This window comes from Myotis myotis, unplaced genomic scaffold (genome assembly GCF_014108235.1).
Source record: "Myotis myotis isolate mMyoMyo1 unplaced genomic scaffold, mMyoMyo1.p scaffold_m19_p_19, whole genome shotgun sequence".
Classification (NCBI taxonomy): Eukaryota; Metazoa; Chordata; class Mammalia; order Chiroptera; family Vespertilionidae; genus Myotis; species Myotis myotis.
This window is the reverse complement of record NW_023416323.1, coordinates 29,419,910-29,446,252: the sequence shown is the minus strand read 5'-3', so window position 1 is coordinate 29,446,252 and position 26,343 is coordinate 29,419,910. Positions and strand designations below refer to the sequence as shown.

The following is a 26,343-nucleotide window of genomic DNA, read 5'->3' as shown; positions in this document are numbered from 1 at the left end:
TAGTGAGGTCATGGGGAAATTTAATTTTTATTTCTTGCGTATCTATATTTTTAAAAGCTAGCAATACTTTAAATAATATTTTATCCCAGTTCTAGGACAGATTTTTTTATTTTTTCTTTATTGATTAAGGTATTACATATGTGTCCTCATTCCCCCATCCCCCCAACCCCCTTCCTCCCGCTCATGCCTTCACCCCCCTAGTGCTTGTGTCCATTGGTTATGCTTATATGCATGCATACAAGTCCTTTGGTTGTTCTCTCCCCTTTTCCCCCACCCTTTCAAAACACATTTAAATTCATATTCTATTTGCCATTCTCTCTACACTACCAAAGTATCTGATTTTGTTTGTTTCATTGATTTTAGACAAATAGCAGCAAAAGTGAGAGTGAGCACAATGTAGATCATTTTTTGATGGTCACATACCCAAATATGAAGACTTGAAATAAGCTTGTTTCCCTTGATATGTTCATTTCTTTGGAAATTGCCGGAGTCCAACCCCAGCAGGTCCAGGGGTCCCCAAAGGTGTGGATGGAGTCGGCGAAGAAGGAATGACACGGAGACAGCGTTCAGTTGATCAGCAGCCTAGCCAGGATCTCTAGCCAGGATCTCCAGCCAAGTTCTGGTCAAGGTCTCCAGTGAGGTTCTGGTTAGGATCTCCAGCCAGGTTCTTTGTCCATGTTGTCTTGCTAGGTTCTCCAGCCAGGTTCTCCAGGTTCTCCAGCCAGGTTCTGTAGCCAAGTTCCCTCACTAGGTTCTCCAGCCAGGTTCTGTCCAGGTTCTCCAGCCAGGTTCAGTCACCAGGTTCTAGTCAGGTTCTCTTGCCAATTTCTGTAGTCAGGTTCAGTCCAGGATCTTTTGCCATGTTCTCTCCAGCGAAGTTCTTCTGTCTCTAGAGAACGTTCTGTGTAGGTTCTGTGCCTAGGTTCTGTCTCTCTTTTTTCTGTCTTCTTACATCTGTATTTATACCAGTTGATTCCAATTCTATCAATCTCTATTCCAAAGGTTAGGGCGTTTCTTATCTCCATTCCAGGAAGTAAAGATTATGTAGCTTAAGCATGATTGTTCATAGTTAAAGTGATTAATTACCCGCCTGTCACTTAGTTAGGAGGTTTTATTCCCTCCCTAACTTCAGGGGAAAATCCCTACCTGGGGAAACAACCTTTCTCAGAGACCTTGGTTAAAAAACATAGTGCCAAGAAGGTGAGCAGACATATTAAGAACAGTATGCCATATATGCCAGGTCCCTTGAAACAGCAAGCATGGACCGGCTCCCAGCAGGAAATTGCAATTAAAAAAATAAAACTAGTAGGTACAGAGCTGAATTTTTGGATTATGTAGTAATTAACTATTACATTTTTAGTGAAATGTGCACATGTGCCTCTATGTACTTTTGGAACATTCTCCAACTTATGAAACAGTTGTAAGTATAGTGCAAAGATTTCCTAAATTATCTTAGAAGAAGTTGCTGACATGATGTCCCATCACCTCTGAATACTTTACTATGTATTTCTAACAAACAAGGAAATTATCCAACATAATCACAATATAACCACCAAATTTTAAAAAATAACATCAATACATTTTCCCCCCATCTAATCCTCAGACCCCATTTAGGATTCTTCAGTTGCTCTGGTAATGTCTTGTCTTACCTGATAATAGAGAAACATGTAAATTGACCATCCCTCTGCTACGCTCACCAGCCAATCAGGAGAGTATGCAAATTATCCCAACAAATATGGTGGTTAATTTGAATACATAGGTGCGAAGTGGCTGAGCGAAGACTGAAGGCTCCGGCCGGAGCAGTGAAAGCCTGGGTGTCGGGTGCCGGAGGAAAACCGGTGCTGGCAGCCAGGGGAAGGGAAGGCTTATTGCACAAATCTCTTCATGTAATGGGCCTCTAGTATAGTATAAGGGTCCAGTTTAGAATTACATGTCTATTTAATTGTCATGCTTTATTAGTTTCCTTCAGTCTGAAGGAGTTCCTTGGTCTTTTCTGGACTTTCATGGTTCAGATATTTTTGAAGATTAGAAGTTAGTTACTTTGTGGAATATTTTTTAACATTTGGGATTGTATGCTTCCTCATGATTACATTCAAATGATGCATCTTTGACCAAAATACCACAGAAATAATAATGTATTCTTATTGCATTCTCTTAGATGGCATACGATTTTGATTTGTGTCATTATTGATGATGCTCACTTTGATCACTTGGGTAAGGTGGTATCTGTCAGACTTCTTCCTGATTCTCCTTTGTTATTAGTAAGCATTTTGTGGAGTTGTACTTTGAAACCACATGAATATCTCATTCCTCATCACAATTTTTACCCTTCTTACCCCATTAGGCTTCTAACACTCAGCCCTGGGGCCTCTTCACCCCTTTTGGACTCTGTCTGAACTCTATAGTTCTCACAGCCCTATTGTAAAAGTATTATTATAACATCTTTGAAAATTACAAATAAGCCATAAATGTTTTACTCAGTGATTTATGTCATAGATCTGATTTTGAAAGTCTTTTCCCTTCTAGAACAGTGTTAAGTAATTCTTCAGAAAATAATATAAATTAAGGATGTAGATAATCAGAATGGTTACTTCAGTAGTATACTCAGTTCGGCATTTTATCAGTGTTAATAAGTTACTTAGAAAATAATTGTGAGGTTTTTTTTAAGTGTAAAGTAATACCTACTTGGAAAAATATATGATGTGCCCAGCTGGGCATGGCTCAGTGGCTAAGCGTTGACCTATGAAGTAGGAGGTCAGGGTTCGATTTCTAGTCAGGGCACATACCCAAGTTGCGGGCTGGCTCCCCAGTGGAAGGTGTGCAGGAAGCACAGCCAATTGATGATTCTCTCTCATTGATGTTTCTATCTCTTTATCCCTCTCCCTGTCCTCTCTGAAATAAATAAAAAGATATTTTTAAAAAAGAAATATATGATGTATATATTAAAATGATTGTGGAGCTAAGTTAGTTTTCTTTTTTAAAAAATATAATACTTTATGTTATTGCAAAATAGTGTAGTAGACTAGCATCTTCACATGATGACTTTTTTTATTTCAAATAACATCTTTTCTTATTTTATTTTTTCCATCACCATTTTTAAAATAATATTTTACTTTTGATAGTGACTCATTTCTGACAGTCTCAGAGATACAACATGTTCCTGTAAATAATTATATGTTATAATTATAAACACAAATAGTTGTATAAGTTGCTTTTCTTATTCCCCAAGTTGATACAATTTATGCTGTTGTATATTATTTATAATTATCTTAGGATACTAGATTGTTTTAGGAAAACAATAAAAATATACATTCAGTAAGAAGTGATATGATTAAATAAATACAGTATGTGATAGCTAACAAATGAATTGACTTAAACTTAGAAAATTTTGTTAAAACAGAGCATCACCTACCAGTTATTCTTGGACTTTATAACCTTTTCGAAACCAAATATCCAGTAGACCTGCAGCCAGTACATTTTTCCAGTGGAGATGCCAAGTATGATGACTGTCAAGCCTGAAGTGTTTTTAACAGAGTGAATGCTGCCTCTCTTCAGTGCAGAACTATGTTGGCACAGTGGAGGTGCCAGACATTTTGTTTTAGAATGTCTAATGTGAAACCATAGCCTTTGGATTCACCAGCTTATTTAGAGAGTTAATAAGAGATGGAAGAGTAAGGCAATTAGTTCCCAAACCATTTGCAAAGACTCTTTGAAAGTTTTAAAAAACACACACACACACACACACACACAAAAACACTCTTGTGTTCTAAAGTAGCTTTGCATTTAAAGTAAAAAAAAAAAAAAAAGCTAGATCCCATTTAAAAATTAATATACAAATATTCATAAATGGATTTTTAGTATTATAGTGTTTGCATATTATATCAGGGAGCATTCATTATTTGAATAACACCTGTGCTGAGCATTAATTCACTTTCTGTTAAGATTTTAAGCATTCCCAACACAAAGTATCATCTTTATACCACGATATTTCCATTTAGCTACTTGCTTGACAATTGAACAGAAACATCGTATTTACAGAGCCTCTCTCTGTTTTCATTGTTCATCTCCACATGGAGTTAAGTCTGTAGTACAGGTGTGTACAACTTTTATTTATTTTGTTACCTGAAAGTAAATAAAATAGTCTTCTGAGAAGTCATAAAGTAAATGGGCTCTCTCACAATTTTGGTCTTTACTTTTGAACATTGAATACTGTCAGGTCAACAATGGTGAGTGTGGAGGGGCGGGGGGAATATAATTTACAGAGTTCTTTTTAATATCATTTTATTTAAGCCTTATACTAACTCTGTAAGGTTATGTACCATCCATGTATAACTTTAATTTTTATTGCATTTATTGATTTGATTTGATTTTCCCCCCAAATATTTTTATTGATTTCAGAGAGGAATGGAGAGAGAGAGTCAGAATCAATACTGAGAGAGAATCATTGATTGGCTGCCTCCTGCACAATCCCCACTGGGGATTCAGCCTACAACCCCAGGCCTGTGCTCTGACCAGGAATCAAACCATGATATCTCCTGGTTCATAGGTCGATTATCAACCACTGAGCCATTCTGGCCACGCTAGATTATATATTTTAGTGAAAAGAATATTCCTAAAACTATTGTCAGGCCAACTTATTTCTGCTCCTCTGTCTTATCTCCATATCTCCCCATCAAAGGAAACCACTATTCTAAACTTTATGTTTATCATTACCTTGTTTTATCCCATTTGTTTTTCATTTTTTACTATTATTCGAACCTCAAATTCTTTTTTTTTCATTTTCATTTTTTTTAAATTTTTATTGTTCAGATTATTACAGTTGTTCCTCTTTTTCCCCCCCCATAGATCCCCTCCACCCAGTTCCCACCGCACCTTCTGCCCTTACCCCCCCCCCACTGTCCTCATCCATAGGTGTATGATTTTTGTCCTGTCTCTTCCCGCACCCCCCACACCCCTTACCCCCCCCCCGCTCCGAGAATAGTCAGTCCACTCCCTTTCTATGCCCCTAATTCTATTATATTCACCAGTTTATTCTGTTCATCAGATTATTTATTCACTTGATTTTTAGATTCACTTGTTGATAGATGTGTATTTGTTGTTCATAATTTGTATCTTTACCTTTTTCTTCTTCTTTCTCTTCTTAAAGGATACCTTTCAGCATTTTATGTAATACTGGTTTGGTGGTGATGAACTCCTTTAGCTTTTCCTTATCTGTGAAGCTCTTTATCTGACCTTCAGTTCTGAATGATAGCTTTGCTGGGTAAAGTAATCTTTGTTGTAGGTTCTTGGCATTCATCACTTTGAATATTTCTTGCCACTCCCTTCTGGCCTGCAAAGTTTCTGTTGAGAAATCAGCTGACAGTCGTATGGGTACTGCCTTGTAGGTAACTGACTGTTTTTCTCTTGCTGCTTTTAAGATCCTTTCTTTGTCTTTTGCTCTTGGCATTGTAATTATGATGTGTCTTGGTGTGGTCCTCTTTGGATTCCTTTTGTTTGGGGTTCTCTGCGCTTCCTGGACTTGTAAGTCTATTTCTTTCACCAGGTAGGGGAAGTTTTCTGTCATTATTTCTTCAAATAGGTTTTCAATATCTTGCTCTCTCTCTTCTTCTGGCACCCCTATAATTTGGATGTTGGTTCGCTTGAAGCTGTCCCAGAGGCTCCTTACACTATCTTCGTATTTTTGGATTCTTTTTTCATTTTGCTTTTCTGGTTGGGTGTTTTTTGCTTCTTCGTATTTCAAATCATTGACTTGATTCTTGCAATCCTCTAGTCTGTTGTTGGGAGTCTGTATAATATTCTTTATTTCAGTCAGTGTATGCTTAAGTTCTAGTTGGTCCTTTTTCATAACCTCGAGGGTCTCACTGGATTTCTTGAGGGTCTCACTAAATTTATCGGCGGTTTCTAGAAAATTCTTGAAAAACCTTATAACTGTGGTTTTGAACTCGATATCCAGTCGTTTGCTTTCCTCCATTTCTGTCATTTGCGACCTGTTTCTTTGTCTCCGCATTTTTTATGCTTCCCTGTGTTGATAGGGTGGCTTTCTGTGCTAGGTGTCCTATAGGGCCCAGTGGCTCAGCCTCCCCAAATACCTGAAGTGGACACTCTTGGTGCATCCCTTTGTGGGCTTTGTGCATAGTCTTATTGTAGTTAAGCCTTGATTGTTGTAGGTATCACTGGGAGGAGTTGATCTCCAGGCCAATTGGCTGTACTTGTTTCAGTGGGGCTTTGGTGCTCACTGAGTCTTCCCCCTGAGTGTGTCCCTTATGGATCTGAGGAATTGTAATCTGGATGGTCCCTCTCTGACCACTGGGAACATTGGCTCTTGGATCCCTAAGGAGGTGCTAATTTAGCCTCTGCCTGAGGCTATCCAGCAGGAGCTATGGAGAGATCTGCAGATTCCTCTTCTTTGTTTGGGGTTTGGAGGTGCCCAGATGAGGCCCAGCTGTGAAGCAATGCAAGCTGCTGTGGGGCCTTGGGCCTTCTTTTGGATGTTCTGGGTCTCTCTGACCCAGCTGCAGTTTGTTGGGTAATTTTAGATTGCAGAGGGCCAGGCCATTCATATGCAAAAGCCTCTGCACACAACTTGGGTGGGGCGGGGTCTCAGGGAATCAACAGGGCAGAGCAAACAGCTATGGCTGATCCTCAGCCCTTCCCTAAGAGGCTCCGGGCCTCAGTGTCCTGCGGTAATCGCTGCAAGCACCTCTGAGAGAAAGCCGCCCTCGAGTTCCACCTGCTGCCAGACAGTCCAGTTTCTCCCTGTATGAGTCTGGGTCCCCAGAGACTTGCCCAGAACTGGAGTCCAGGGCTGTCGGGAGCTTGTGTCTCCCTCCTGATTGAAAAAGACAACCGTGTCCTCAGTTGCCAGTCCTTTCCACGTGCACCTCCGTACCTCTGCACTTTACTTCCGCACCTCCTCTGAGTCTTAGTGTGCTTTTCTCTTTCCTTCTAGTTGTAGAATTTCCACTCAGCCAGCCTTCCTGTGGTTCTGGATGATGTCCGTTTTGTCTTTTCGTTGTATTTTTGAAGTGGTTGTGCGAGGCAGCAATTTCTGATGTTTACCTATGCTGCCATCTTGGTTTCCTCTCAAATTCTTTTTTTTTTTTTTTAATATATTTTATTGATTTTTTTACAGAGAGGAAGGGAGAGAGATAGAGAGTCAGAAACATCGATGAGAGAGAAACATCTATCAGCCGCCTCCTGCACATCCCCCACTGGGGATTGCCCGCAACCCAAGTACATGCCCTTGACCGGAATCGAACCTGGGACCTTTCAGTCCACAGGACAATGCTCTATCCACTGAGCCAAACCGGTTTCGGCTCCTCTCAAATTCTTTATTGGTAAAATCTACCTCACAGAATTATCTTGAGATTGACTTAATGAACTTTGCATAAATGCCTGCCACCTGACCCCAAATGCTTAATAAATGGCAGTTGTAATTATATTTATTAATGTTGTTACTTTTATGAGAACATGAAAAGCATGCATTTCTTCCTTCAATTTTTTTGTTGTTTTATCTCCCTGACTCTTCTGGGGGAAAGTGAGGGAACATGCATGGCATGGGGGTTTGAAGTCTTTTTCTCTTTTCCTGGAACTGAACAATATGTAGCATGAAGCAGTAGAGAATGGGAATTGGGTGATCAGCAATTAGGGAACAGAGTTCCCTAATGAGAAGTGGGGGTGGAAATCTGTACTATTAAGTTACCTATTTTTTCCTTCTTTTTCACTGCCTTGTGCCCTCAAAGTTCTGTTAACTTTGAGCTTGATGCAGCATAGTGAGACTCTCACCCCCTCATAACCAGCGTTGACGAATAAAGGACCAAGTTGACCCAGAAATAATAAGTGACATAAATTAATCAATTAGAGCTTACTGATGAGCAAACAAATAAGCCAGCCAGTCAGCCCATTTTTACACTGTTCACCTTCCCACCCAACACTGGTATTAAGTTTGCTTTCAATATCTGAAAATGGTTTCATTCCTCCATTTTTTCCTTCTCCCTAATTGCCCTGGGCTCTGCATTATTGTCCCAACATTAGGCAAATTCTTGTTCTTCTGAGTTATTCCCCCTTTTTGCCTAATTTATTTTATCGTACACTTATGTTAATAACTTATGTAAGAGTTGTTTATTATAGCACACTTGCCTTGATTCTACTATATGCATACTTAAGCAGTTGTATTGGGATTTTGGTCAACTAAAATGCATGATGAACCATTAAGTTAATTGAACATTATTATTGCACAAATTATTAGCAACATTAATAGAAAAAAATATATAAGACAAAAGTTAATCAGTCCTGGCAAACTGATGACAGAGTTCCTTAGAAAACAAAAGTAAAATCATTTCTAAATTTTTAAAAAATTTATTTTATTGTTGAAAGTATTACAGATATCCCCCTTTTCCCCCATTTCACCCCTCTACCCTACTGTCCCCCCTCCCCCAGGCCTTCACCGCACTATTTTCTGTTTCCATGGGTTATGCATGTAAGTTCTTTGGTTGATCTCTCCCCACCCACCCCGCCTTCTCTCTGAGATTCATCAGTCTGTTCCTTGCCTCTGTGTCTCTGGATCTATTTTGTTCATCAGTTTGTTTTGTTCATTAGATTCCACATATGACACTTGTCTTTCTCTGACTGGCTTATTTGCTTAGCATAATACTCTCCAGGCCCCTCCATGCTGTCTCAAAGGGTAAGAGATCCTTCTTTTCTACTGTTGCATAGTATTCCATGATGCAGATGCACCACAGCTTTTTTTACCCACTCATGTACTAATGGACACTTGGGCTGTTTCTAGATCTTAGCTATTGTAAATTGATCTGCTATGAACATATGGGTGCATACATTCTTTCTGACTGGTGTTTTGGGATTCTTAGGATATATTCCTAGAAGTGGGATCACTAGGTCAAATGGCAGTTCCTTTTTTTTTTTTTTTTTTTTTGAGGAAACTCCATACTGTTTTCCATAGTGGCTGTACCTGTCTGCATTCCCACTAGCAGTGTACTAGGGTTCCCTTTTCTCCGCATCCTCTCCAGACATCCTTGCCAGCACTTGTCATTTGTTGATTTGTTGATAGTAGCCATTCTGACAGATATGAGGTGATACCTCATTGTTGTTTTAATTTGCATACTCTGTAATGATCAGTAACTTTGAGCATTTTTTTTTTTATATGTGTCTTGGCCATCTGTATGCTGACTTTGGAGAAGTGTCTATTTAGGTCCTTTGCCCATTCTTTTAAATTGGATTGTTTGTCCTTTTGTTAGGTTGTATGAGTTCCTTATATATTTTGGAAATTAACCCCTTATCAGATGCATCATTGGCAAATATGTCCTCCTCTACAGTGAGCTCCCTTTTCGTATTTTTAAAAATATTTTTATTGATTTCAGGGAGGGAGGGAGGGGGGGGGGGAGAGAGAGAGAGAGAGGGAGAGAGAGAGAGAGAGAGAGAGAGAGAGAGAGAGAGAGAGAAACATCGATGAGAGAGAATCATTGATCGGTTGCCTCCTGCAAGCTCCACACTGGGGATCAAGCCCGCAACCCGGACATGTGCCCTTGACTGGAATCGAACCTGGGACCCTTTAGTGTGCAGGCTGACGCTCTATCCATTGAGCCAAACTGGCTAGAGCCTCCCTTTTCATTTTGTTGTTGGTTTCTTTTGCTGTGCAGAAGCTTTTTATTTTGATGTAGTTCCATTTTCTCCTTAGTTTCCTTTGCCCTAGGAGATGTATTGGCGAACATATTGCTATGAGAGATGTCTGAGATTTTGCTGCCTGTGGTTTCTTCTCGGATTTTTATGGCTTCATGACTTACAGTTAAGTCTTTTATCCATTTTGAATTTATTCTTGTGTATGGTATAAGTTGGTGGCCTAGTTTCATTTTCTTTTGCATGTACCTGTTCAGTTTTCCCAACACCATTTATTGAAGAGACTGTCTTTACTCCATTGTATGCTCTTGCTTCCTTTGTCAAATATTAGTTGAGCATAATGGCTTGGTTGATTTCTGAGTTCTCTGTTCTGTTTCATTGATCTATATGCCTGTTCTTGTGCCAGTACTAGGCTGTTTTGATTACAGTGGCTTAGTAGTATAACTTGATATCTACTATTATCTTGGTTTTCTTTCTCAAGATTGCTGCAACTACTTGGGGTCTTTTTTGATTCCATATACATTTTTGTAGATTTTGTTTTAGATCTGTAAATGGCCAGTGCACGTCACGGCAGCTCCTGCATTGAGTGTCTGCTCCCTGGTGGTCAGTGTGCGTCATTTCTACCAGTCAGATGGACACTTAGCATATTAGCCTTTTATATATATTGAAGATAGAAGATAGATAAGATTATACATACTCCACATCCTTTCCAGCACTTGCCGTTGGGTGAATTGTTGATGGCAACCATTCTGACAGGTATAAGGTGATGCCTATATTTGAAAGATAGAAATAATTTACTTAAGGCTTTTAGCAACATTTTAACAAACTGAAACTTTTCAGTTAGAGCATATTATAGTTAGGCAGATGTCGAATTTGCCAAATGTTTTAAAGATGTAAATTACAAGTTATGTAATAGAGTTTTTCAAAAGAAACTTTTAAATTGATTCTTTCTTTAATCCTTTTGTTTAAAAGAATATGTTTTTATTAATTTGAGAGAGAGAGAGAAAAAAAAAAAAAAGAGAGAGAGAGAGAAAGGGATATCAATTGGTTGCATCCTTTACGTACCCCTACCAGTGATGGAACCTGCAAACTAGGTATGTGCTCTGATCAGGAATAGAACCCTCAGCCTTTTCGGTCTATGGGACGATGCTCCAAACGAGCCACTAGTGAGGGCTAAATAGATTCCTTACTGTAAATGAAGATCATTTAATAGTATAACTTCTAATTTTAGCTTCCTTCACAACATTCTTCCTTATCCCTATCCACATCAAAGTTAACATATATACTTTAATGGTTAACTGGCAGGATCAAAGTATTTATGAATTCAGTAATCAGTTAACGAAAAGTATTGTTTGTTACCAAGGCCAAAATGTCTTATTTGGTTACCTGTGGTATTTTAATCACTGATATAAATAATTAATAAATAACTAATAACCTTCTTTAATTGTTGGAATGTTAGGTTTCATGGAATATTAGATAAGTCCCTTTACCTCTGTGCCTTGGTTCTTTGGAAACTGGGTATATGATTCTAATTGTTTTTTTGAGGTTCTTCCAACATTGATTCTACTATCTTTAGAGGATATGTTGGGATATCTTTCTGTCCCAAAATGATATAATAATAATTATAAAGTAATTTATTAAATAGTAGATATAAATTTAATTTTATTAATAATTATAGTATTATTAAATACATTGTAAAGAAATAATATTCTTGCCTGGCCGGTGTGGCTCAGTTGGTTGAGTATCATCCTATGCACCTAGAGGTCATTGGTTTGATTCCCAGTCAGGGCACATGCCCAGGTTGCTAACTCGATCCCCAGTAGGGGGTGTGCAGGAGGCAGCTTATGGTTCTCTCTCATCGATTTTCCTCTCTCTCCTTCTCCCTTCCCCTCTTTCTTCTCTCACTCTCTAAAATAAATAGAAACAGGGGGCGGGGTGGGTTAGAAGAAGTAAATGGAGGGGGAACGGGGGACAGATATAATAATTTCAATAATAAGGATTAAAAAAATAAAATCAATAAAAACATCTTTAAAAAAAATACGTTTGGCTCAGTGCAAGAACATCGGCCCATGAACTGAAAGGTCGTGGGTTTGATTCCTGGCAAGGGCACATACCTCTGTTGCAGGCTCGATCCCTGGCCCGGAGCATGTGTGGGAGGCAACCAATTGATATGTCTGTCTCACATCGATGTTTCTCTCTTTCTGTGTCTCCCCCTCCCTTCCACTCTCTCTAAAAATCAATGGGAAACTATCCTCAGGTGAGGATTAAAAAAAAAGGAAAAAAAAGAGAATATTCTTTAATCTTGGATATAAAAGCAATCATAATCTAATATAGGCAATATTGCTTTCTGTTTTAAGAGTATTATATATTTATACCTTTCTAAAGTTGGAGATTTCTCAGAGTAAGAATTATTTCCTTGAGCCATGTCATTCATTTTTTTTAGCTTCATTAGGAAAGAAAAATGCATTATGATAGCAAATTAAAATATTTGCTAAAGCCCTAACCAGTTTGGCTCAGTGGATAGAGCATCAGCCTACGGACTGAAGGGTCCCAGGTTCGATTCCGGTCAAGAGCATGTACCTTGGTTGTGGGCACATCCTCAGTAGGGAGTGTGCAGGAGGCAGCTGATCGATGTTTCTCTCTCATTGATGTTTTTAACTCTCTATCCCTCTCCCTTCCTCTCTGTAAAAAATGAATAAAATATATTTTTTAAAAAATATTTGCTAAAAAGTGCTATGTAAAAGAGCAGCACTAGACTAATGGTCTAATTGGAGAAGGCATCTTAAAACCAATATACTATCTAATATAGCTATCTCAATATATGAAAGATGGTAGTTACACTCATTATTATACAAAGAGATATTGGAACATCTTGAGTTATTTGACCTTCTATTCTCTCTAGTTTTATGCAGCTTTAAAATTTCATAACTTTTCTCAAGATCAGCTTTAGCATAAAGGATAAAACCAAGAAGAAAACAGGTGGTAGAACTAATGGAAAAATTATTCTTCTGTTCAATAATATTATATAATAAAAGAAAAATATTTGCTAGTAATTTTTTACAACAGTAATTTTATGGAGTTGTGTGTGTTTGTATGTGTATGTAAATATTAGTATGTAAATAATACAGTTCTCATGTGTAAAAGACATATTTGTGCTTAGTTATTAGGTTGACTTATACTCTTTTCAAAATATTTTCTCCCCCCCTCCCCCCCACAGAATCTGTCTATGATCTTCTCCCAAAGGAGTTACAGTTACCTCCATCTAGAGAAACAACTGTAGCATCAATGAGTCAAACAAGTGGTGGTGAGGCAGGCTCGCCTCCTCCAGCTGTAGTTGCTGCTGGTATGCATTTCATTTTACTTTATTAAAGAAAACTAGGGTATAATCTGGCCAACATGAACAGTGCTGGTAAAGTTTATATAAAAAAGAGTGTGATTTGAGGCTTTCTTTTAGAAGGTTTTAAAATATGTACTTTAAAATTTTTCAATATAATTTTATTGATATAATTATTATTTCTTAAAATTTCACATTGGCACATTTATTAGTGCCATCTCCTAGAATGGACCTTGTGTTCAATTATGGAAATGAGTTTTGTTGACTGCACATAGGTTAAATACCAAGCCATGAATGGAACATTACATTTGTTAAATTATATTTTAAAATTATTTTTTTAATTTGCTTTAAAAAAAGGAAAAAATACTTTACTTTGTATAATTTGAAAAGGACTCAAGCACTCAAGTCTCTTTTCTGTTTGTAACACATTACTGTAACCTGTTCCCTACATTTGAAAACATGTGGCTTTATTTTAAATTCTGTTGAAAGTAATGGAAGATTTGAATGTAATATTTATATAAAGTCATTTTTATATCAATTTAAAATGTGGAAATTAGTGTTTAAAAGTTTATCAAACCTATTTTTACTCAGCTCTCAAATCATACACTTTATAATTATATAATCAGATTATATAAAGCTGGTTCAAATTTTGATCAAATTAGAATTAAAAAAAGACAAGCTAACAGAAAAAAGTCTTGATTAGTCATAAATTAATATGAATGCTTTAAAAAAATTAGATTGCCCAACTGTGTTTTTCTTTTAGTTGGGTTTATAGACTGCTAAGTGTGGTTTGTTTAAAAAAAGGGAAAATATTACAGACTCTGAAGTTTTATCTGTCCTACTCGTTAGAGGTTTCTTGTCTAATATGGTACCTCTCGCCTTTTCAAGTGGTTCTTAAAGTCCATCAGAACATTATTTTCAGTAAATTCTTTTTGTTTCAAAAGAACAGTGAAGCGAAAGGTTGTTATTTAAATGAGGGTATTGGTACTATAGTAGAACTTCAGATATTTTTCTTGTATGTGTTAACTTATGTACCATTAGCCTTGTGTATCAATCTTTCCCCTTAGCTGTACAGTGCAGTTTGCTGCTTTCCTAGTTGAGGGCCGGAAAACATTAAACATGGCAAATTTATCAGCTCTGCTCACTGTTCATGTGTTGCCAGACATTTCTAACAGATACTGTGGATTTAATTGTGAACGTTTTAGTAATGAAATTGGTGAGATGACCTGGTTTCACTTTATATCCACTGGGTTCTAAAATGTCCCTGAATATCTTTTCTGGAATTTAAAGTTTAAACTAGTTTAAAATTTATATAAGACAATGAAATATGAAAAAAGAGTTTTTAATGAAATATTTCACTTTAAGTCCACAGGTAGATATTGACTAACTGATTTCTTTTGTATCTTTTGAGGTTGTTTTTTAAAGATATGTTGAATCTGAATAGAACTAAAAGTCTGTTTCTTCTGTGCTTTTAAACATGAGTTGACAGTAGATCCAGTTCCTTTTAAAAGCTGAAAAAATGTTAATTAGGATTTGGAAAAGAACAACATTGCCTTTTAAACAATATCAAACTGAATTTCAGAAGTTTTATATATAAATATTGAAAGTTCTTGAATTTGGGTCACTAATGGAATGTTGATCTTTTCTTCCCCCCCTGTCCCTCTCTCCACATATTTGAGAAAATCCTTTCCAGATAAATTAGATTGAAAGCTATTAGTTGAAAAATCCTGAAAATAAGAGAATTAACCCAGGAAGTATTCCGAAGTAATACATTTTTATTAGATTGAGAAGTTATTAAGTTTTTAATGATGGTGAAGAGTAAGGACGTAACCTTGACAGTTTTCTTATATTCACACACAGAAAGTTTCTGTGATCTAAAACCAAGTCATTTGTAATTTCTAAAACATAAATTTAGTTTTAGTAACCAACGTAGTCTTATTCTAGGATTCTAATGTCTTATTGGTAGAATAAAGTCTTTGTCATATAACATTATAGATAAGAGAATTTAAATTACAAAATAATTATTGTAGGGAGATTAATTTGTATATATTATTGAACTTGCCTTTTATATTTGACCTAATAATATCCTCAGTGACATAACTGTCAAAGAGAGAGATTTAGAGTAAATTACCAGTTACTCAGTATTTTCTGGCCAAAATACTAAATTTCTTGGGAAAGGCACATTAATTTAGACTTCTGTGAGTTTTACTTTTTAATCTATAGCATTTGCTGTTTAAGTATGAAATGCATAAAAATGATGACTCTTGATGTAGTTAATTCTTCAGAGTTTTGAAGGAGCCGGATTGGCTGCTATCAGTTATGAGGGCCTGGTGGGAACAGACTTCTAGTTCTGCCATAAAGGTTTGTGTTTTGCAAGTTTTAAATCAATTTTGAAATTTAGAGGCTGGGCGTGTAGGTGTTCATGTACATTCTTTATTATTTAATTATTAAAATGTGTTTCTCACATTCACCAAACTAGATATTTTTCCTTTACATATTACTGAAGGAATGAGTAAACATGGTGCTGCTAATCCACAATCCAGAATATTGGATAAAAGTGTCTTTCAAATCTTTTTTTGCCTCTACACTAGTTCTACTTTTACATGCTCCCAACAATAACATCTTTTATCCGGTAAGTCCCAGGGGTTGAGAGTGGGGGAAAGAGGACTTACTTTTCCTCCATAAGTCCTCCCCTCTGCATGGGATCAGGTGTCAAAATTTGGGAGGTGTAGTGGAGAACCACCAGTCTGAAATTTGTACTTCTCACCATTTTTTTAAAGACCTCTGTTTTTGTCCCTCCAAAAAGGTAGTTAAGAGTTTGAAGTTCGATATGTGAATGAATAAAAGTTTTAGAAATGCAGACTTTATGAATATAGTATTATTGTAGATTCTTAGTAGTTAAGAGAGAGGCCATTTTTCTAATACAAAAAAAGTTATCCAAATGAATTGATGCTATTTTTTGGCAAAATTAATCAAGAAGAAATGTAAATTGTGAAAGTATTCTTGTGTGTGTGTGTGTGTGTGTGTGTGTGTGTGTGTGTGTGATTCCTATAGTATAAAGAACTAAAATTAAGTATTTAGGAGAAATAAATCAGTTACACCAGAATTTGGGGTTTTTGAAAAGAGATGTGGCAGGTATTTTTCTTAAATAACAGCTGTATTGAGATATAGTACATATACCAATTAAAAGTATTTTAATCTACTTATATGTTTATAGTTTTTATCCTTAGATTCACTTAATTTGTGTAAAATTCTTTGACAGAAGTTGACAATCAACTTTGATCATCTAGAGAAATTAAATTATTTTCTTGTTCTACACTTTATTTGTCTTCATTTGGGGATATAACATAAAATATGACTTTGCTAAGGTAACTGTTTCTTTAAAAATGTTTTATTTTAATTGAAAATGAATTAATCAAACCACACATTTTATAATTTAATTTATATATCTTAAGAATATCTAGTTAGTAATTCTTTTGTTATTTTCATAAAGTTGTTATTTTACTTTTAATAATTATATATATGTACTCTTTTTACAAGTAATATATTCTCAGTGCACTAATAGTTTGTAGCAGTTTTAACATGTGTAGGTATATACACTCATAAATCATGTACAATACAAATCTCTGTTGAATATTTCCACCAATTGGATCACTGGAGATGTTTAGCATTTTAATTTAAATTAATAACTTAAATGGAGTGATCCATATAATAAACTTTCCTGTTAAAAGAGATTTATTACATGGTGCTTTGAATTCTATGACACAGCAATTAGTAAATCTCAAATACCTAACAGATATTTTCTATACTGAGAGAACTTAATTGAGTGCTATTTACACTGTAAGAGAACATGCTAAAGAACTAAATTAATGTTCGTAATCAAAGAACAGCTATGCTTTAATTCATTTCAGACATCTTAATCACCTAAATTAAAATTTTAGGAATTTCTAAAGTATCCATAACAGCAAAGCTATACAAAATTGAGGTGAAAAAAATATAAGGTGTCATTTTTTAGTTCTTACTGTGTGATAGGAATTATATCATGCAACTTGCATATTATCATATCTCAATCTTTCCAAGCACCTGCTCTTCTTATTGGGTTCTATGTTCTTTTCTCTTTGCCATTGTTCTTTAGAGAATTTAACATTGTGTTCTCTAACTTCAATTAAGGAAACACAAGATCCTGGAAGGCAGTGTGTAGGATATTGAGTTGAAAAAACTATACCCCCTCTGCAAGTTTCAGGATCTATAAAATGGGAATATGCTTTCTAGAAGAGTATTAATTTTTAATAGAAGTGATTCACCACAACAGGATTATATAGCCTTTTGAATTTATTATAATTTAGATTTTCTTGAATAATTTGAGGAGTAAATTACCCTGTGATTTCTCTCCTGGGTTAATAGGTTAGCATATTTCAGAATTTTGGCCATTTATGTAGTATACTATTCCTAAAATTACATCCAAAGCCTATTGACAAGAAAGGTAATCCACCTATGTAACCTATGTATTGATGTTGTGAGCTAAAATCTTAGTTATTCCATATGGCCATTTCTACTTTTTCTAGAAAACTGAACCATTTCCAGAAGAAAGTCAGATCCTAGTTACAAACATGTTGAAACTAGGTTTAAAAATTCTGTCTTTTTACTAAAATTACATAGTAAATCTAAATACATACATTTATACGTATGGAAATATCTATGTATGTGTAAATTTATGCTAACATCTGACTTATTAGGATGAAAAGCATAAGCAAACTTAAGTCATAACAGTTAATTGAGAAACAACTACCAATTCAGGAGACTATCCATATTATAAATTTTAATTAACAAAAAGTACATTTTCCCTTTTTATTCTCAATTTTTAGCAATAACTTATAAAAATTGAGATTTATTCAGTCTCAGAATAAGCACATTTTTATACTACCTGAGTCTATTTTAAAACTGTTCACAGATTCTCAACTATTCAAAGGCAAGTGCATATATAAAATTGACACAATCTCTTATTTTTATGTGTTTTATACAATTTTACATTATTAATGAACAGAAGTGGGCTTATCTTTTATATCACAAATAATATTGATAATATCAGTAGAAAAAGTATTGTCATAACTTGGCGATTTTCAACTTTTTTCATCTCGTTGCAGAAATAAACTAATTACTAAAATTCTGCGGCACACCAAAAATATATTTTTGCCAATCTGACAAAACATAAGTATAATTTTCATTGATTTATAGAGAAATAATAATATTAATAGTAATTACCTACCCTTTTTTGCTCCAAAGTGACTTTTTAAAATATCAGGTGCCTATACTTGTGTATAAGGATTTCTGGTACCAAGAATAAACCAATCAGACACAGCCTTATTATGCAACATGACCAGTAAAATGCAACTCTATTATATGACCTATATATTTATGGTTGAATATAAGACATTAATGGCTATTGTTGTGTTGGCTGTTGTCTTTTTTTTTTTTTTTGCAATCTAAGGGAAAAGAGGTCAGTGCCTGACTAAATAGAAATCACATGTTTTAAAAATTCTTAGGGCACACCGGTTGAAAATCACTGCCATAACTAATTGTTTTGTAACAATTAGTTGTATAAATAATACTAATAAAGTTGTATAAATAACACCCCAGCTGGGACAGGAGTGAAAGGAATATATTAGGATAGGAAACAACAAAAAGTTTTTGTGACTTTTTTTCTCTTAAAGTAAAATCATGCATAGTAAAATTGTTATCATTTGTTAAATATGAACAGAGAGTACATTGGTGTTTAGTTTTAAATATTTCATAATTTAAAAAAACACCTGGTTTGATTAAGGTATTACATGTGTCCTTGTCAGAAAATAAAATAATTAAAAAACAAACAAACAAAAAAACACCTGGTGGCAGTTGATTAACATAGTCAAAATGGCCAGTGCTCTTTAAAAGTAACAAAGGTGTGGCATACCTAAAGTAGATACATGATGACTTTTTCCCCCATAAGCCAAGTATATTTTCATTGGCAGTGTTCTTTAGCCCACTGACGTAAAATTCATTCTTCCCCTATCACTCCTTCATAACAAGGTATTGTCAATGAAATTAAATCAGAAAATGAGTGAGAAAGCACCACAACATGCCTGATCCATATGGCCACATTCTAGTTTGAAAAAACAACAACACATACCCACATATTATAGTTTTAGTTTTATTTGTGTTTTGAACATATGAAATAAAATTAGTGTGAGCAAAGATCTTATTTTTATAATACTAGAGGCCCGGTTCACGAAATTCGTGCAAGAGTAGGTCCCAAGACCTGGCTGGTGGTCAGGGCTGATGGGGGCCTTTCAGCTGCCGGCCAGGGCCTCCCTTTCCCAGTTGCTGGCTGCTGGCCAGGGCCTTCCTTCATTCTGCGCCACCCCCTGGTAGTCAGCGCACGTCACAGCGAGCGATCGGGTCTCCCTGTCAAACTCCCGTGGGGACAATTTGCATTTTAGGCTTTTATATGTAGAAGGTTTTCTTTAACCTTATTTTGCTTCTTTCTTTCCATTCTCACCCAGTCTGTTTTTTTACTTTATTTTGAAGTTTTGCATATCAGTCAAGATATAGCCACACACATGGACATGGGATTTATTTTCTGACTTATTCTTTTACATTGACACTCTCTCAATGGGAACCTTTGTATGTAAAAGGAACATTGATAGAGGATGAGTCATAAAGAAAACAGTTCCCAAAAAGATGATTCTGTAAAGTTGACTAAGAGTCCTTCCTAGAATTCTTTTCCCACTTTTTTTAATCAAATAATAAATTTGATCAGTTATCAAAACTTCTGGTAGAGCATTTTATGACATCTGTTTTGTTTTTTTTTTGCCTACACTATTTTGTCGACAATTGGATCTAATTCACACTGTAATCTAGACTCAGTTGTAAAACCTGATTGGTTAATAAAATTAGAAGATTTTAGTAATATAAATACTGTTTTCTTTTCCCTTTTTGGTCACCTAAAAAAAGAAATGTAAACACATTGAACTAGTGTTGGCAGGAATACCTTTATTATTTATAAACTTTTAAAATGCACTATATGATAAAACATTAAAATGATCTTCAAATAGTATCTCTCAGAACTTTTTCCAGTTTTTATTTGTTTAATGTAGTGATAATCTTTGTTTTGTCTTAAAATAACAATACCTTCCAAGTGGTACAAAGTTGTTCCTTTTTTTTAACTTGTACTTCCTAAGGTCTTTGACAATGTAATAAATTTAGTTATTAGCTAGAATAATTATTTATATAACTTGTATAAATATTGTGATTTATTCAGTTTCTGATTAAATAAGCACATTTCATATTACCTGCCTCTATGGAATAGCATTCTAAAACTGTTCAGAGATTCTTAATCATTCTGTTCAAAGATTCTTAATCATTCTTTTGTTTTTCAGTATTTTGAGGTAGAGGATTCTTTCTAGGCTTTAGTCTTTTCACCCAATGTTAACCAGTGATGTTACTTAAATCACTAGATGATAGAAAACATCTTTCTGTCCCAGTAGGAGGGGATTTAATTCTATAATGTGAACCTAATATATATTTTACATTGTGCTTAGCTACTTTGACAAAAGATATATTTAAAACATTGCTCTAAATGTCAGGACACTTAAAATATTTGTAAGCATTTTTCAGGAAAATGTCTTTAATAAATATTCTGTGAATATATTAATGATACTGACAAAAATAATTATTTTAGGAGAATTCAGGTTAAAAATGGGAGAGTATTTACCAGTATTATATGTCATATTAGAACCCTGACTGGCAGTTTGATGGACTGGGGAAGAAAAAAATGATCTCCAATAAATCAGTAACAAACTTTTCACCTTCAGCAATAGTGCTAATTATTTTTTTAAATAGAGTTTCCAGATTCAGACATGTGATGCACAGAAGCATATCTAATTTAAAAGTGTAAATTGGTAACCTTTTTGAGGAGGAATGAGAAAGTATGTGGAAGTTGACCTGAGGGATGAAAAGATTCTTTTGCTGCTAAAATATAAATACTTATTGTTTGAGTGTATCCTCTAACACTCTTTAAGGGAATTTGGGTGAAGGTACAGAGTAAAAACACCTATGAGAGAACATTCTGGCTTATGGATTAGATTGCATTAGTAAATAGGAGAACAATTTGGTGAATATGAGTAAACAAAAATTCTGGGTAAGAAATTTCACCATTTGCATTTATTTGGATGTGAAAAAATTAATGTTTTTAAACATTTGTTTTAAAACATTGCTTATTGTAGCATGTAAGCTTATGTTGGGTGGAAAAAGTACAAATGGGAAATTGAAATGTTTTAAACATATAAATTAAATAATCGATCCTAAAATTTTTGGTTTTGTTTTTTTGGGGGGTTTTTGGTAAAGTAATCTGGATTGCTTATTTTATATGCTGGGATGCTAGTTGTTTTTTCTATTAATACACTTAACTTGCATTCTAGCTTCGCCATTCAGAGACAGGCATCGTGTGGTGGGTTGTGTGACAGTGTCTGTCAATAGTGAAGACAAATAGTGCCAGAGACACTTAACCCATCCAATCTCACCCAGGGTATAGGTCGGTTTTCAGACTTACTCATAAGTCTGTCTTTCTTTCTTCCTTCCTTTCTTCCTTCCTTCCTTTCTTTTTTTTTGTTTGTTGTTTTTTTTCTTCTAAATAGTGGATTGATACTGATTGAAACGAAAATATTTGGTAAAGTTTTAAACTTTACATTAATACTATAAGGAAAAGAAGAAAAGTAGAAAACGAAGGTTGGCATGTAAGGTGTTGACAAAGCAGGTTTGCAGCCACTTTGTGTGTCCTAGATTTTTCAATTCTTGGCAACATGAATGTTGGCCTTATATTTTTTCCTCTCAATATCTTCTTTTTTGATGTGAAAATATATCCTTGTTATCTGGTGACTTTCATCAAACAAGATAGATTTTAAATCTGAAGGTATTGTTACCAATAAGAAAAATGAAATACTTAAAAACAATAACTAAGGTTGAACAGTCAATGTTTTAGACCAGAAATTGTTTGTAAACATCCTGTGTTGTTTTTTATGATTATTTTCTGAGCAGTCAATAGTTTGCTCCTCTTCTGTTCCACTATTGATTCACTTAACACACTTGTAAATTTTATGGCTTTTGGTTTAATGGCTTTCTTAAGAAACTCGACTGATTTTTGCACTAATTTTGAAAAGCTATAAAATATATGTGCTTATTTAAATGCTAGGGAACACATTTTTATCTTGGGAGCTTAGTTAAATGTAAATTCTTTCATATATTTTAAATCTGTAAAAGATATTTGTTTCTTCTGAGGATTTTAAAGAATGTTTCGAATTTCAAAGCTTTCTAGAAAAGGTTTAGTTCCATATAAAATATCATTTATTTTTTATGATATTTTAAGCATTGAAATGATATGGTAATTAAAATAATTTCTAGTTCAACAAATCTAGAACCAGTAGTTCTTAATTTTAAAATATTGTTTAAAATTAATAAGCACCCTGTCAGTCACTGGTGACTGACACTATACTTTCCGTCCCGAAGACAAAACAGGCTGGGCTCTTAGCATGTTAGGTAAGGAGTATATAAAATCTATGTGGGTTTCTATATGGGGTACTATTTAAAAATCCATTATCATCCTTGTAATCAAATTAATAGTGCTTGCAATCATTTGGGTTATCCATGCAGATATTATCTACCACTCTTTTTATTCCAATTACTTTGAATATTCATAGTAAACCTTAATTATTCCATCTTCTTAAAAGAAGCCATATATTCAACTTAAGTTGACCATCATTACTGGCATTTTACCTAGTAATTGGCTAATCAATAATATAATTATTAAAACATGATAGCTGTGATGCTTTCCTTCATTTATAAATTTCATAGTTAATCTATTCTTTTGAGATTATAAATTTACATTAGTAAATTGTAGATATAGTATATTGGTTTTCCCTTTAGTTTGCTGTGCTGTCTGTGGTCACAGGTAATACTGTGGAAAAATAAAATTCTTCTGGGTTCAAAGATAACTTTTTCATAAAAGAAAAATATGAATAAATATTTATTTACACATTAAGTGAAAGAATAAGTTTAAGAAAAAATTTAAGGAAAACTTCCATCTTTATGAAGGATTGGTAAGGGATTTAAAGAACAAATAAAAGTATAAAGTTATAAATCAAATACATTATAACTACTCTGCTCATTGAAAAATAAAAGCAGTTACTAAAACGTTTTTATGTTGGAGTTTTTGTATTTTAAAATGTAGCAATTAAACAGTCTCTGTATTTCTAATAGATAAAAATAGAGACTCAAAACCAAAAAAAAAAAGTGAGGAAAAGTAGTTAGCATATTTTGTTTATAAAAACTTGTAAATGAAAAAGAATATATAGATGAGGATTGCATTAGCATTTTTATTCTATAGAATGTTAATTAAGTTGTTTCTTGATATCTATAATAATAAAAGCATAGTATGCTAATTAGACCAGATGGCCGAACAGAACAACTGTCTAGATGACCTTCTGGACAACCTTCCGGACAAAGCCGTTGCCACGGCTGTGAGGGCCGAGCCACTTGCATAAATTTTTAGCATTGGGCCTCTAGTATATATATATATTTTTTTAATGTATTTTTATTGATTTTAGAGAGAGAGGAAGGGAGAGGGGAGAGAAACATCCATCAGCTGCCTCCTGAATGCCCACAACCCCAGAAATGTGCTCTGACTAGGAATCCAACTGGTGACCTTTTGGTGCATGGGACAACACTCAGCCACTGAGCCACATCAGCCAGGGCTGTTTCTTAATGCTATGGCTATTTCTTAATGCTATGGTGACCTTAAGTTACATTTATAATATTTCCAGGAATGTTTTTTAGTGCTTTTCTGGGGATGCTGAGAAATGACAAACTAGAGTTTAGAAATCTAGTATGTTCTTGATATTATTTTTATCATTTATTTGTAATAGATAATATTAAGGATTTTTATTCTTAGTAAATTTATAGGTTAGTACACAAGTAGGTAATTTAGCTAATGTATAGTTTCAAGAAAGAAAGTTATTAGAGCACTCTTTATAGAAATAGCAAGTAGTTACCTCTGAACTCTTAAGTTTCTTCTAAACCAGTGGTTCTCAACCTTGGCTTCACATTAGAATCACCTGGGAGTCTTTCTAAAATCCTGATTTCTGGGCCTCATCCTCTGGAAATTCTGTTTCTTTGTTACTAATATTGTGGCCCCACCCCATAACAAAGAAACAGAAGTTCCGGAGGATGAGGGCCAGAAATCAGGATTTTAAAAAGATTCCCAGGTGATTCTAATATGAAACCAAGGTTGAGAACCACTGTTCTAAACCTTTCCCCACTATCAGATAATGCAATTATAGCAATATATATAGTCTAAGTAGTTTTAGTTAGTAAATCTTTTTTTAAATAAACCTGATGTGTCTATTGTGAACATATTGGTACATTTATTTGCCAATTTAACTTTACTATAACTCAGCACCCATATAAAATATTAGCTTCCCATAAATTAATAACAAATAACATGCAAGACACTATGTTAGGTACTGGGAGAGTCTAAGATAAATATATTGCCCATGCTCTCAAAGGGCTCATAGCTCTTATACTCCACCATCTAACTTGGCATTATTAATGCACTTTGGTGATGTCTTGCTAACCAGAATATAGTATCTTTATGTGAAAGATTTTATACACCACTATAATCATCATCAGAGCAACAGTGATAATATGATAAAGAGTTTTATAGTTTTATTTGTTATAGTCTTAAAATAAGTAGAATTTTTATAATTTAGGGTCAAACTGAGGTAGGCTTTAAAAAGTAATGCTATCTATTTTTAAATTAAAGAATGCTTACTACTGTCTCCTGACAGAATTTATGTTTTCAGTTTTATATTTTTGTGCTAATGAATTTTTTTATTTAATAACTATTTCCAGGAAACTGCAGGTAAAATAAAAAAAATTGTGCATTAGGTGTCTAAGAAAAATGTATGGGATATTTTAATTTATTGAGAGTATGAAATCACAGTTTGGCATACCTGTCCCGGAACAGACATTTATGTATGATTATATCAATTTGGTTTTATAACCATGTTTGTTTTGATCAGATTTGCAAGATAAATTCATATAGCATACCAAAGAGCAATGGTGGGTTATATCTTGCAGATTAAACTTGCTTTTGAGTTCATAATTGTTTTTCACCTGTACTTTCCATCTGTCAAGGACAGGGATCCCTGCGATGGTCATATTCTGCATTCTCATGTGCCTGGTACTTAGATTCAAAAAGTGTGGGTTGGGGAAAGCTCCTTATAGAAAGACAGATTCACAGCATTCACGCTGCATGCTTTATGTGATCCACTGCAAATGTTGCATGCTGTATACTTGTATTTCTCTGAAAATGAAGAACATAGGCTCATACACACATAAAAATTTAGTTTCATTTTTGCCAATAGTTGGAACAGATAGAGGAATGTTAGACATAATACCTTTTCTATTTTTTCTAAAATGAATTCTGTTGTATTTTTCAAAAAAACTTGTTATTTAAACCCAAAGTGGCTACAAATCAGCTCCTAAACTGTCACTGACATTAGCATCTAGATTTTGTAGTTTTTACATCTTTTAAAATATTTATTTACTAAGAAAAGATTGCATTAATGCATGATACAAAATTGATAAATTTTTCTTTAAATTGGAATGCAGTTTAAAATGACTGAATTTTCCAATTTCAGCTACTGAATTTGACAAGGATACAAACTGGAAAATGGAACTGGTATCATCTAATTGCTTTAAGTTTTTTGATTTATGATAGTTGGGAATAATCTCCGTGTGGCATTATGTAGATCACATTGTTAATGTTAATATTTATTACTATGCTGTTTAACCTTTAAAGTAATGAATATTATGACTGAATTCAGCTCTTTCGAATGATTTAAGTGTTTTTGTACATGTTTTCATTTTAAAAATAGATCTTTGGCAGGTGGCTTTTGATTATCTAAACATTGGCATTCTTACATTTCACTTGTTATATTATAATTGATATGAATGTTACAATTCCAATAACTGCATATCACAATTTTAAGTTTCATCATTCCATTTTAAAATAGTGGCATACGTGGCTATCAATAAAAATTAACTTTACATTTAAACATATCTTTAATTGTCTGCCATGTTACCTATTTTTTATTGTGTATACAATTATAAACCTTCCCACATATTATACAAGATGAAATGATATTTGAAAGATTTTAGGACTGACAACATCCAACCCTAATATTATTAGTGTGCCTCTGAGGTTATGCTATTAAGGATTTTAAGTAGTATTATTTTCCAATGAGCTCTTCTGCCAGTTGCCACATATTTTGAAAAGATCTACT

General features: G+C 34.4%; 1 protein-coding gene across 17 annotated transcripts in view; it reads left to right on the top strand.

Moving 5' to 3' along the window:
• The window catches only part of NFAT5 (nuclear factor of activated T cells 5), a 121,505-nt gene that overhangs the window by 40,484 nt on the left and 54,678 nt on the right, over positions 1-26,343 (top strand). For 6 of the 17 annotated variants that reach the window (XR_004973629.1, XM_036346128.1, XM_036346127.1 and 3 more), the window contains one exon: positions 12,851-12,976. Coding sequence is in view for 6 of the 17 variants with exons in the window: in XM_036346128.1 (XP_036202021.1) it covers positions 12,851-12,976 (126 nt within the window). In the remaining 11 variants the exon portion in view is untranslated. Of the gene's footprint in view, positions 1-9,782; positions 9,802-12,846; positions 12,977-15,249; positions 15,329-15,612; positions 16,336-20,120; positions 21,537-26,343 lie in introns of those variants that run through there. The other 11 variants (XM_036346140.1, XM_036346139.1, XM_036346135.1 and 8 more) reach the window with 7 other exon arrangements.